Source organism: Mirounga leonina, unplaced genomic scaffold (genome assembly GCF_011800145.1).
Source record: "Mirounga leonina isolate KUSES-001 unplaced genomic scaffold, KU_Mleo_1.0 Mir_180, whole genome shotgun sequence".
NCBI lineage: Eukaryota > Metazoa > Chordata > Mammalia > Carnivora > Phocidae > Mirounga > Mirounga leonina.
In genome coordinates, this window is record NW_023270469.1 from 35,887,053 (window position 1) to 35,900,771 (window position 13,719).

The window sequence follows — 13,719 nt, forward strand, 5'->3', positions numbered from 1 at the left end:
TCTCGGAGTTCTGGAGGGCAGAAAACCCAGCAGGGCCACATTTCTTCTGGGAACTCTAGGGGAGAATCCATTGCTCACCTCTTCTAACTCCTGGGGGCTTCCCCAGAATTCCTGGATTTGTGGCCACATCACTCCAGTCCCTGCCTCCGTCTTCACATTCCCCTGTCAGAATCCTTAACCAATCCCATCTTTTGTTTTGTAATGTAATTGTCACTCTTTTTTTTTTTTTTTTAAACCACATAAAGTAATACAGGTTCTGAGATTTGGATTAGGGTCTCCATTCAGCCCACTCTGTCTTACCCTGCCCTGTATCTGTGAACACTTTGAGACCTGCAATACTCTCTGGTGTAAAACGGAGAGTGCATATCCCTAATGTTATTGCTCCTGTCGTCAAACAACTTGTGGACTAACAAGATGAAAAAATAACTTAGTGTACCAATTATGTCATTTCTTTGCTTTTATTTGTTTTCATGTAAGAAATTTATTAATTAAAAAAAATCCAAATGAAAAGAAAATATCCATCATCTTACCATCCTATATACAAAAAACCACTGTTAACAATTTGGTGTGTATCCCTTCAGATGTTTTTCTGTATCTTTTGATTTTGTTTTACATAACTGATGGTATACATCTATATTACCTGCTTTTTTGCCTGAACAACATAATCAACTTTTTTTTCTTGTCAGTAAACATGGGAATTTTTTTTCTTCTTTTTTTTTTTTTTAACAAACATGGGAATTCTTAAGTGTTGTTTCAGTATTTATGTTCTCAATGCCAAAAGGATAACATTTCAGAAAGTAAAGTTTATCTAATAGACTTTATTTTTTAGAACAGTTTTAGGTTCCCAGCAAAACTAAGCAGAAAGTACAGAGTTACCATATATCTCCAGCCCTGCACTAACACAGCTGCCTTCCAAAATCATTTGGTACATTTGTTACAGTTGATGAACCCACACTGACACATCATCCCCCAAAATCCATAGTTTACATAGGGTTCAATGTTGGTGTTGTGTGTTCTCTGTGTTTGGACAATTGTGGGATGACTTGTCCACCATTACAATATCATATCAAGTATTTCCACTACCCTAAAAAACCTCTGGACTCTGCCTCCTCATCCCTAACTCTTGGCAAGCAAGATCTTGCTGTCTCTGTAGTTTTGCCCTTTCCAGAACATCATATTGTTGAAATCATACAATATGTAGCCTTTCCAGACGGGCTTCTTTGACATAGTAATATGTACTTAAGTTTCCTCTGTGTTTTTTCATTGTTTGACAGCTCATTTCTTTTTAATATTGAATAACATTTCATTGTATGTACAATAGTATATCCATTCTATTGAAGGGTATCTTGGTTGCTCCCAAGTTTTAGCAATTACAGATAAACTTGCTATAACCATCCATATGTAGGTTTTTTCGTGGACAACTTTTTCACTCATTTGCATAAATACCAAGGAGCACAATTGCTGAATCATAGTAAAATTTGTTTTTAATTTTTGCTTAAGTGGATAGTGGTTGTATATATATATGTCATATATATTTTTTATTACAATAAAAATAAATTTTTAAAAATTAGAGTTACCAAAAAACTTAATTTGAAAGTTCAAATAGGACCTGTATACACCAAATTGCCAGAATGAAAAAATTGCTAATTTAAAATATCTCAGAATCTTTAAATAGCCTGCAAAACCTATTTCAATACACAGTTTATTGTATTTAACTGGATGTTCAATTCTTGTTAAAATTGTTTTTAATTCCAGATACTTTCTGCATAGTTATCATATTAAAAAAAGTAGGGGGGAATTTTTTAGCTTAATTAAGAATACATCACAGAGACTTGCCTCTTTTAACTTAATAAACTAAATCCAACCTTGCCGAAAGGGGACAACATTTCAGCTCTTTTGTAGAGAAATGTCAAAGACATATTTAATTAAACAGCAGTGGAGTAAAGTCATAGGAGCTACCTGCCAATGAATCAGAATTCCTTCGTGTGTAGACTATAGTTCTAGAATGTTGTCATTGCATTAAAATTTCCAGAATTGTCGCAGTTACTTCCAGGAAGTAGCAATCCATTAAGAGTCCTCTATTCTCAACAGATAGCACCAGAAATTTAGAGAATTTAATTTAAAATATACTAATTTCTTGGGGCTCCTGGGTGGCTCAGTCAGTTAAGTGTCCGACTCTTTGATTCCTGCTCAGGTCATGATCTAGATTGTAAGATCCAGCCCCACATGGGTCTCCACGCTCAGCATGGAGTCGGCTTCAGGTTCTCTCTCCCTCTGTTCCCTCCACCTGCCTGCCTCAGGCACACATGTGTGCACTCACTCTCTCTCTCTAAAATAAATAAATAACTAAAATCTTTAAAATATAATATCTTCTCATTATTAGTAGTAGTCTTCTTCTAGATTTACTGATCCCTAGACAAAATTTATTTTATAAGTATGACTTGAAATAACTAGACACAGCCATAATTAGCCAATTATGCATTACCTATTTATTTTGATTTTCTTTTTTTAGTGGTAAAACTGTGGAATCCTCACCCACATTATAAGAGCAATATGGTAGGGTAAGAAAAATTGTCTGGAGAATTGCAGTCTGGTCCTGGCTTTGCCATTGTAAATATGGCCTAAGAAAATCATAATGTCTCTCATTCAGTTTCCTCATCTTCAAGGCGGAATATTACATAGTTTTCCTGATATTGCTCTAATTAGCATGATACTAAGCATAATGTATGTAGAAACTCTGAAGTACTATAAAATGCAAATGTAAGTTAATATAGTCTAGAAATCATAAGTGTTTTATTATAATCTGTCTATATTTTAACCATAATCTGTATAAAATTGCTCTCATGATACATAAACTAATAGAAAAAGAGCTACTTTTCTTCAAGTAAGAATCTTTATTAAAAAGCCTGATTTTTAATACTTAAAAAAAAGTATTCAATTAAGAGCATTGTTTTTGATGTCTTTTTTTCTTTCAGATAGTCAAACTAGTTTACAAAGATCTGATTCATATATAAGGGTCTTTAACATCTTTTTGACACTAAAGTATCATTATTTCAGTTAATTGATTTAGTTCATAAAAATCAAATACCTGACCAATTTACTGAAATCAGTTATTTTGATATGAACTATTAGTTCTTGGTCTTCTATGAACTACTTCACCGGACAGAATATCCTGTATATCACCTGGTCATTTTTTCCCTGCCACTTTGAAAACACCACTTACTAGCTACTACTTTGTGTGTGTGTGTGGTGAATTACAAATAACATAAAATTCACCATTTTAATCCTTTTTAAGTGTACGAGTGCATGTTAAGTACATTTACAATGTTGTGTAATCGTCACCACCATCCATTTCTAGAACTTTTTTGTTAACACAAGCTGAAACCCTGTGTCCATTAAATACTAACTGCCCATTCCCCCTTTCCTCCAGCTTCTGATACCTACTGTCTGTATGAATTTGACTAATCTAGGAAGCTCAATAAATGGAATCATACAGTGTTAGTATTTGTCCTTTAGTGTCTGGTTTATTTCACTTAGTGTAATGTTTCAGGGTTTATCCATGTTGTGTAGCATATATCAGAATTTTATTTCTTTGTTAGGCTGAATAATATTCCACTGTGTTGTGTATACTACGTTATGTTTATTCATCCATCCATCAATGGACTAGCTATTGCTATTGACAGAGGGTTTCAAGTTTTCAGGTGGCATAAATAAGTTATTCATGATGGGATCAGTAGTATAAACATTACCGTTTTAAAAAACATTGTTCCTATAAATAAGCACCTAAACATGCCCGGGGGGGGGAAAAAAAAACAGTGCTCTGTAGTCTACACCAATGAAAGCTTTCTCTTCCTTTGCTATTAAATGAAGGATTAGACATAACTTAAGACATGAAACCTTAATATAACTCTAAACTATCTCAATGCCAATTACTTTCTTCTTTTTTCTATTACAGATCCAGACTTTACTTACCTAGGAGGTATTTTAAATCCCATCCCAGGTTTAGTATATCACCTCTTTTTCCTCATAGCATTTTGATCAATCTTATTTTCCTTTGAACATCATTCATCTATTCTTTCTAGATTGCCAGTTTGAGCTCTCGGGAGCTGATGGAATAGTGCGTTCTAGTCAGGTAGAACAAGAAGAAAAAACAAAACCTGGCCAAGCAGTTGATTGCATATGGACAATTAAGGCTACTCCAAAAGCCAAGGTATTATCATTTTTGAGTCACTTTAGAGAAGAACATAATTGATTAGCAGAATGTATTGTTTTGATTGATGCAGATACTTGCTGTTATATAAACTGATATTGCAACTTTTTAAAAATTAATTTTATTTCAGTCAGGTTTGGCCATCTAAGATCTCAGCATTGTTATAGTTAAGTAACTGCAACATAGTTTCAGGAATATCACAGAAATATTTAGATTCTTAAAATCTGTGTATTCCTAAATTGAGGGTGCAAGTACTGATCCATATGATTATCGATTCATAAAAAACTCTGAGGAGGAAAAATAGACCACAAGAGGTTGAAGTGTCTTGTCAGAGTTCTCAGAGTTGGTCATGGCACTGTCAAAACCAAAACACAAATAGAGCGAGTCTTGCTTCTGTGTTCATTCCATGCCGTCCTCCGCTAATGATGTAAAGCTTTTATTGGAAAGTACTGCAGGGAAGGATGTTTTTAAATAACTCTGACAGATTGAGATTGGTTGCTGACTACTTTTGCTTTTTGCTTTTAATTTATACTTCTAGGAATATTCACAGTGAAAATTATATTTAATGTGGATATATGTGAAAAGAGAAAGTGAGGATAAGAGAACAAACCATTAAAGAATTATGAAAATCAAATTTAGAATTATGGTAATAAGATAGATTAGGTAATGTGAAAACCTGTTACAAAACACCTGGAAACATTGGGTAATATATAACAGATACCCTTTTAAAAGTATAGGTAAGATTTCTAAAAAAAAAAAAAAAAAAGAAGGTAATTCTTATGGACTAGAAATGAAGAGAGAGAACTCTAAACCAGAGCAATAAACTGAAAACTGAAATTATGATGGTATAAATGCCTCTTGCTGATTTCAGTACCCTCCAACTGCTCACCGGTAGACCTGCCAGGAGCTTGGTGTTACTAACCACAGTGAGACAGAAAAGGCCTGGGGTTTGTGTGACCTTTGTGAGATCCCTCACATAAAACTGGAACCCTTAAAGGGAAATATAATCGATATGAAATGGTAGATTAGAAACCTCTTCCACTAACACAGGTTGACAATGAAGAAGCTTATCTTTCTGGGCTCAGTCTTAGGATAAGGCTGGGGTCTCCCCTAAAACTTTTACCTAGAAACCTGTTCTTATTAGAGTTTGGGATGTATGTAATTTACATTCCATGCCCAATCCAGGAACCACTTAGTCTAAAAGTTTACAAAATGATCCTGGCCTCAAAAATCTTTTTAGACATCTGGCAAAAATCAATACAGAATAACCACAGAGGGATACCTGGGTGGCTCAGTTGGTTAAGCGTCTGCCTTCAGCTCAGGTCATGATCCCAGGGTCCTGGGATCGAGTCCTGAATCGGGCTCATAGCTCAGTGGGGGAGCCTGCTTCTCACTCTCCCTCTGCCACTCCCCCTGCTTGTGCTCTGTCGCTCCCTATCACAAATAAATAAATCTTCAGAATAACCAGAGAGGCTATAGGATTGCCATCAGTAAAACACTGCTGAAGGTAAGCTCACAATCCAAAATTAGAAAACATAAGCAAACAACCCATCATGAGTGAATTAGCAAACATAACAGCAAGAAGTTTCTTAGATACCTAAGAAGTGTTTTAATTATCTTACGAGAAAGAATCAAAAAGACGAGAAAGAAAGAATGGGTACACTTTAAAAATAACCAAGTAGAACTTCCTTAAATAAAAGGTATAGTTATTAAAGGATAGATCTGAGAAAATCACCCAGAATGTAGCTCTGGGGGTCAGGGAGGGGTAGTGGCAGTTTAGCAAGAAAATGTTCAGGCTGACAAAAAACATTGACACGAAGTGATTCCCAAAGCAAGAAAAAAGTTTATATTGACACCTCGCTACATTGGCCACGACAGACAATGAGAAAATCTTTAAAACACCTAGAGAAAAAAGAGAGCTATGAGAATCATTAATAGCAAAATAGAAGCTAGAAGACAATAGAGCAGTAATGTCTTCAAAGTGCTAAGAAAAAAAATAACTGCGATTCTAAAATTCAGTACTCAACTATCATTTTAGAATGTGGGCAAAATTAAGATATTTCTGGGCAAAAATAATAAATGGACCAAATGCTACAATTAAAATCCAAGTATATTCTGTTTTAGGATAACTATGGGAAATTTTGAAAATAAAACAGGAAAGAAATAATAGACAAATATCAAAAGAGATCTGATACAGCAATTAAAATAGAAATCAAGAATGTCTAGGGCGCCTGGGTGGCTCAGTGGTTAAGCGTCTGCCTTCGGCTCAGGTCATGATCCCAGGGTCCTGGGATAGAGCCCCATGTTGTGCTCCCTGCTCAGCGGGAAGGCTGCTTCTCCCTTGCCCTCTGCCTGCTGCTCCCCCAGCTTGTGCTCTCTATCCCTCTGTCAAATAAATAAAATATTTTTTTTTTAAAAAGTCACCAATTCACAAGGAAGATACAGTTTTCAATTTTACGTATTAATATGGCCTCAATATACAAAATATGAATTGACAGTTGCTGAGGAAAATTGACAGATCCACAATTATAGTGGGTAATTAATTTCACCTCTCAATCAGGCATACAGAAAAAGTAGTAAGGATCAGATTTAAACAACACAGCATGCCTGATGAGACATGGTATCTTACTCCTAACATCCAGAAAATATGCATGCATTCTCTACAAGCATGCATGAAACATTTATAAAATCTGATCCATATGCTAGACTAAAAACAGAAGTCTAAAATATATAACAGTGCTTGGTATTATGCAGAGCATCCTCTGACAGAAATACAATTAAATCAGGAACCAGCAACCAAAAGATAACCCATATGTTTGGTAATTTAATAATATACCACTTAGTAATTAATAGGTCACAGAAGACATCAAGATGGAAATTTAAACACACTTAAAACTGAATAAAATTGAAAATACATATCAAAATGTGTGGGATGCAGCTAAAAGTATGATAAGGGAGTTTTCATAAATGCTTCTTTTAGAAGAAGAAAAAGATTTAAATTTAATGAGAAGTTTCAACTCAAGAAGTTAAAAGAATGACCAAAGAAGTCCAAAGAAAGGGTAATAATGAAAGCAGAAATAAATGATATTTTAAAAAAGAATCAACAAAGCCAAAAGCTGGCCCTCTGTAAAAGATAACTATAGGTATACCTCTGCCAAGATTTATTTAGCCAAAGAGACCTAAATAATATTTAGAAATGGAAAAGGTCATGGGGGCGCCTCGGTGGTTCAGTTGGTTAAGTGGCTGCCTTCAGCTCACGTTACGATCTCAGGGTCCTGGGATCGAGCCCCACGTTGGGCTCTCTGCTCAGTGGGGAATCTGCTTCTCACTCTCCCTCTGCCCCCTCCCCCTGCTCATGCTCTCTTTCTCTCTCTCTCTCTCTCTCTGTCTCTCTCATCTTTAAAAAAAAAAAAAAAGAAATGGAAAAGGTCATGAATCAACTATAGTAGAGATTTAAAAACTCTTCTAAGACAAACTATGAAGAAAACCTGAACAAAAGAGAAAAAAAGAAACCTGAGGGTTTCTTCAATAAATAAATGACAAAGGGAAAAAAGCAGCAGTGAATCATATATTAAAAGAAATGTGAAGTCAAATGAACATGCGGATTCAAAGTATAAACGTAGGAAACAGTACAAGACAGAAGTCTGAACACTGGTATTTGATAAGAAATTATTTGTTGGTTTGATAATAGAACTGATCATATTTTAAGTGGTCTTTGGCAATACACATAGAACTGTTGACATGTAAATTCTCTCTGGGATTTGTCTCAGTATGTGGGATGTATATGGTTCAAGACTGGCTGAGTTAATAACTGGTAAAGCTAGGGGATGAGGACAAGGGTTTATGATACTGTTTTGTCTGCATTTGCACATTTGAAATATTCCATAATCAAACTGTTTTAGACTATAAGAGAATACTAAGAGTAGTTCTTTGCTGATATATTTATAAACAGTCTAAACAGACAATTTCCTGAAATATGTATGTGTATACATACATATTTACATACATGTATATAAAATTTACAAAAATTAAATCAGAGAAATAGAAAACCTGAATAAATCTTACCAATTAACAAAATTGATTTTGTACCTAAAATATGTAAACAGAAAAGTTGGTCAGATTGGATTTTTACCAGGTACTCAAGGAACATGTTATATAAATGGTTTCAGAAAATTGAAGGAAAAAAGAACACTTCCCAGCCTATTCTATCAGAACTAAACAGCATGGAGAGTTATAAACCAGGATTATTTGTAAAATGGTGGGGTGTGGGGGGCAGACCCAAAAAACTAAGCAATAACAAACTAAACCTAGTAAAGTTTTTTTTAGAAATCATGACCTAGAAATTCTTAGTTTAAGATAAGAAAATTGAATAATGTAGTTTCCCATATTAACAGATTAAAGGAGAAATCCTGATATAGCATTAGATGCAGAAAAAATACTACATGAAACTTAAAAACTACTGATAAAAATCTCTCAGTAATTCCAACATAGGAGAATGCATTTCAATCACGATGAAGAGTATCTACTAAAACCCTAAATCAAACGTTGTAATTAATGGTGAAACCTTAAAAGCATTTCCTTTAAGCTCAAGACAAGTCAAAGATGTCTGTTGTCAGTGTTTTATTTGGTGGTGTTCTGAAATCCTGGTCAGTGCAACAAAATGAGAGAAAGAAAAAAAGTTCATCAATTGTAAAAATCAGTTGCTTTTCTTTATACTACAGCCAGAAGCAGTTGGAAAATAAAACTTTTTAAAGCACTATTTACAGGGCGCCTGGGTGGCTCAGTTGGTGAAGGAACTGCCTTCAGCTCAGGTCATGATCCCAGAGTCCCAGGATCAAGTCCTGCATCGGGCTCCCCGCTTAGCAGGGAGTCTGCTTCACCCTCTGACCTCTCCCCTCTCATGCTCCTTCTCACTCTCTCTCTCTAAAATAAATTAATAAAAATCTTTAATAAAAAGATTTTTAAAAAGGCACTATTTACAATAAGAACAAATCAGAAGGTACCAAGAAGCAAATTTTAAAATTATATTGAAATGCATAAAAGAAAGCCATAAAGAAATAGGGAGAGAGAGAGAGAGATCATTTTCATGGATGGGAAGATTCAATATGACAAAAATGTTCATTGTTCTCTAATTTAACAATTTAAAGTAATTCCAGTCCAAATCTCAGGAGGACTTTCTAGGGAAGATGGCAAGCTAATTCCACAATTCACATAGAAGAGGAAAGTGTTCAGAAGAACCATAACAATTTTGAGTGAAAACATGTGGGGCTACTTCCCCTTCAAGATAAAGTTGTAGTAGTTGGATAGAATGCAATAAAATTGAGTAAAATATCTAAAGGTAAAACTACACATGTCTGGTGGTTGCCAGAGGGGAGGTGGGTAAGGGGATAGGTGAAATAGATAAAGGGAATTAAGACTAATGGACTTCGAGTTATAAATAAGTCACAGGCATGAAAAGTACAGCATAGGGAATATAGTCAATAATACTGTGATAATGTTGTTTGGTGACTACACTTACCATGGGAGAGCACTGAGGAATGTAGAGAATTGTTGACTCACTGTGTTGTACTCCTGAAACTAATAGAACACTATATGTGAACTATATTTCAATTTTTTTAAGTAAAAAATAAAAATTACACATGTATGGAAGCTTGGTATATAACAAATGTACAGGTACACCTTGGAAATACTACCAGTTCAGTTCCAGACCACAATAAAGTGAATATTGCAATAAGGTGAGTCAAATGAATTTTTTCGTTCCCCAGTGCATATAAAAGTTACGTTTACACTGTACTGTAGTCTATTAAGTGTGCAATAGTACTGTGTCTAAAACAATGTACATACCTTAATTCAAAAATGCTTTATTGCTCAAAATTGCTCACCAGCATCTAAGCTTTCAGCAAGTCATGTAATCTTTTTGCTGCCTCGATGTGGATGGCTGCTGACTGATCAGGGCGGTGGCTCCTGAAGGCTGGGGTGGCTGTGACAGTTTCTTAAAATAAGACAATAATCAAGTTTGCCGCATCAGTTGACTCTTCTTTCACAGATGATTTCTCTGCAGCAGGAGATGCTGTTTGGTAGCATTTTACCCGCAGTAGAGCTTCTTTTAAAATGGAGTCAATCCTCTCAAACCCTGCTGCCGCTGTTTTATCAACTAAGTTCATGTAATATTCTGAATCTTCTGTTGTCATTTCAACAGTCTTCACAGCATCTTCACCAGGAGTACCTTCCATCTGAAAAAATCACTTTCTTTGCTCATCCATGAGAAACTCCTCATCTGTTAACGTTTTATAACGTTTTATCATGAGATTGTTGCAATTCAAATATAATTTCAAAGTTTGGAAATATTGTGAGAATTACCAAATGTGACCCAGAGACACAAAATGAGTAAATGCTGTTGGGAAAAATGCCACTAATAGGCTTGCTTGACACAGGGTTGCCACAGACCTTGAATAGGTAAAAAATGCAGTATCTGAGAAGCAAAAAAAAACAAGGTATGCCTATATTTTTATGGAAAGGCTGCTGAGAACAATGGACTGGAACACCATCTGCATACTCAAACACTAGTAACTTCTTTTGTATATATATTTATAGGTGGATTTTTCTGAAACATCACCCATTAACTAGTTTATCCCATTTTGAGTATTCACCTGTTAGGGGTGGTCTTTAACATTTTTTCCTTTAAATTTCTAAAATAATCTGTTTACCCATCTAGTTTAACACAGTTTTTAAAATTTGATCCAATTCCCATGTCAACTGTGTATAATTTGAGCTTTTTTAATTTTAAAGATTTAGTTATTAAAAGTTACATTCTCTTGGGGTGCCTGGGTGGCTCAGTAGGTTAAGCGTCTGCCTTTGGCTCAGGTCATGATCCCAGGGTCCTGGGATTGAGCCCCATGTCGGTCTCTCTGCCCAGTGGGGAGCCTGCTTCTCCCTTTCCCTCTGCCCCACCCCCTACTTGCGCTCTCTCGCGCGCTCTCTCTCTGTCAAATAAATAAATCTTTTAAAAAGATAAAAGTTATACTTTCCAATATTTAATATTTGAAATAACATTTCTAAAAATTTATGAATATAGAATTATTTCTCCATGAAATATTTCAAAGAGCAAGATGTAAGAAATACTATTTAATTTCTTAAACACTTAAATATTGTCAATGAAAAAGTAAAAACTATGTAGTATTACAGGTATAGAGGGAATCTATATTTCCATTATCTTTCCTACATCCCCTATTGTGAGTTTGAGTTTTATAATTCTTATTAGTTTTATATCTTCATATTTATGTACTATAAAAATATATACTATTTTAATTTTTGTATCAATTGTAGACATCCACTCTCCTTTTAGACATTTAATTTGCCTTCACTTTTTTTTTTTTTAAGATTTGTTTATTTATTTGAGGTGGGGAGGGGCAGAGGGAGAGAACCTCAGGCAGACTGCCCACTGAGTGTGGAGCCCACAACCCTGAGATCATGACCAGAGCCGGAATCAAGAGTCGGTTACTCAACCGACTGAGCCACCCTGGCGCCCCTTCTTCCACTTTTTTTTTTTCTTTAAGATTTTATTTATTTGACAGAGACACAGCAAGAGAGGGAACACAAGCAGGGGGAGTGGGAGAGGGAGAAGCAGGCTCCCCACCAAGCAGGGAGCCTGATGCGGGGCTCGATCCCAGGACCCTGGGATCATGACGTGAGCCGAAGGCAGACGCTTAATGACTGAGCCACCCAGGTGCCTTCTTCCACATTTTAATATATTAAATAATGCTGCTGTAACCATGTTTGTATTTTCATTATGCCCATATATGATGATTTCGTTATATATCTAGAAGTGCAGTTTTTGTGTTGTAGGATGTGACCATTTTCAGCTTTACCAGAACATGCCAAAAGGCTTTCCAAAGTGTTTGTGGCAGTTTATCCTTTTAAAAGCAAGTTAAGAGCATTTTCATTCCTCAGTCTCTGCTGACACTTGGTGGTGTCAGGACACTCAGTCATGTCAAGTAACCTACAGTACAATTTTTTGACAGGCACAGTCATGTGACAGCCACCATAATCAAGAACAGTTCCCTCAGCCCAAGGAAATTATCTCATGCTATTCCTTTGCGGTCGAAACCAGTCTTCAGTCTTTTTTTTTTTTTTTCTTAGATTTTTATTTATTTGTCAGAGAGAGAAGGGGGAGAGAGCACACAGGGGAGCGGCCGACAGAGGGAGAAGCAGGCTTCCCACGGAGCAGGGAGCTGGATGCAGGGCTTGATCCTGGGACCCTGGGATTGTGACCTGAGCCGAAGGCAGACGCTTAACCGACTGAGCCACCCAGGCGCCCCTCTTCAAGATCCCTGGCAACTAATGATCTTTTGTTGTTCTATAGTTTTACTATTTCCAAAACTTCATATAAATAGAATCACACAGTTTGTGAATCTGAATTCTTTCATTTAGTACGATGCATTTGAGATTCTTGTTATTGCATGTACCAATTAGTTTATCCCTTTTATTGCTGAACAGATTTTATTATGTGGATATAGTGTGGTTTACTCTTAACAGCTGAAGAACATTTGGACTGTTTCCATTTTTTGGTTATTATTGATAAAACTGCTATAAACATTTCTGTACAGGTTGTTTTGTGTAAACATGTTTTTCATTTTTCTGGATATCCATCCCTGAGACTGCTGATTCACATGGTAGCTTTGTAAGAAACCACCAAGCTATTTTCCCAAGTGGTTATATTTTTTGCATTTCCGCAAGGAGTGTTATCATCAGAATTGAAATTGCTCTGCATAGTTCTCAGCACTTGGTATTATCAGGTTTTAACTTGCAGTTTTGTAATATCTAAATCTTTGGGGAAGTGTCTGCTCTGCCCATTTTAAGATTGGGTAGTTTTCTTACCGTTCAGTTTTGAGTTCTGGATTAAAGAAGTCTTTAGGCAAGTTATTTACAAACATTTTCTCCCAGTTGGTGGCTTTTCTTTTCATTCAACAGTGTCTTTCACAGAGAAAAAGATTAATTTTAATGAAGTCAGATTACAAGGTTTTTTTTAATGAATTTTCCTTTGATGTATCTAAGAGCTCTCTGCCTGACCCAGAGTCCTAAGGATTTGTTCCTGTGTTGCCTTCTGAAACTTTTATAATTTTATACTTATGTTTATGACCCATTTTGAGTTAATTTTTGTATAAGGTACTAGGTATAGCTCAAGGTTCCTCCTTCCCTCCTTCCCTCCCTCCCTCCCTCCTTCCCTCCCTTCCTTCCTTCCTTCCTTCCTCTGGATGACTGATTTTTCCAGCACCATTTGTTGAAGACCATCCTTTCTCCATTGAATTGCCTTTGTATCTCTGTTAAAAATAATAATAATAGCTTTATTTGTAAGAATCTGTTTCTGGGTTCTATTCTGTTTCTTGGATATCTATGTGTCTCCTTTTGTCAGTACCACAGTGTCTTGATTATTGGAGCTTTAAAGTCTACACTTCTGCACTCTGTAACTTCCAGTATGGTGGTGATTAAGAGTTACCTTGTTACTGATT

The 13,719-nt window shown here is 35.7% G+C and overlaps 1 protein-coding gene across 2 annotated transcripts in view; it reads left to right on the forward strand.

Annotated features, from left to right (window-relative positions):
- The window catches only part of NETO2 (neuropilin and tolloid like 2), a 56,863-nt gene that overhangs the window by 15,544 nt on the left and 27,600 nt on the right, over positions 1-13,719 (forward strand). Inside the window, exons 5-6 of one of the 2 annotated variants that reach the window (XM_035025280.1) lie at positions 3,956-4,000; positions 4,083-4,210. In XM_035025280.1, the coding sequence (XP_034881171.1) occupies positions 3,956-4,000; positions 4,083-4,210 (173 nt within the window). The remainder of the gene's footprint in view (positions 1-3,955; positions 4,001-4,082; positions 4,211-13,719) is intronic. The other variant, XM_035025281.1, reaches the window with a different exon arrangement.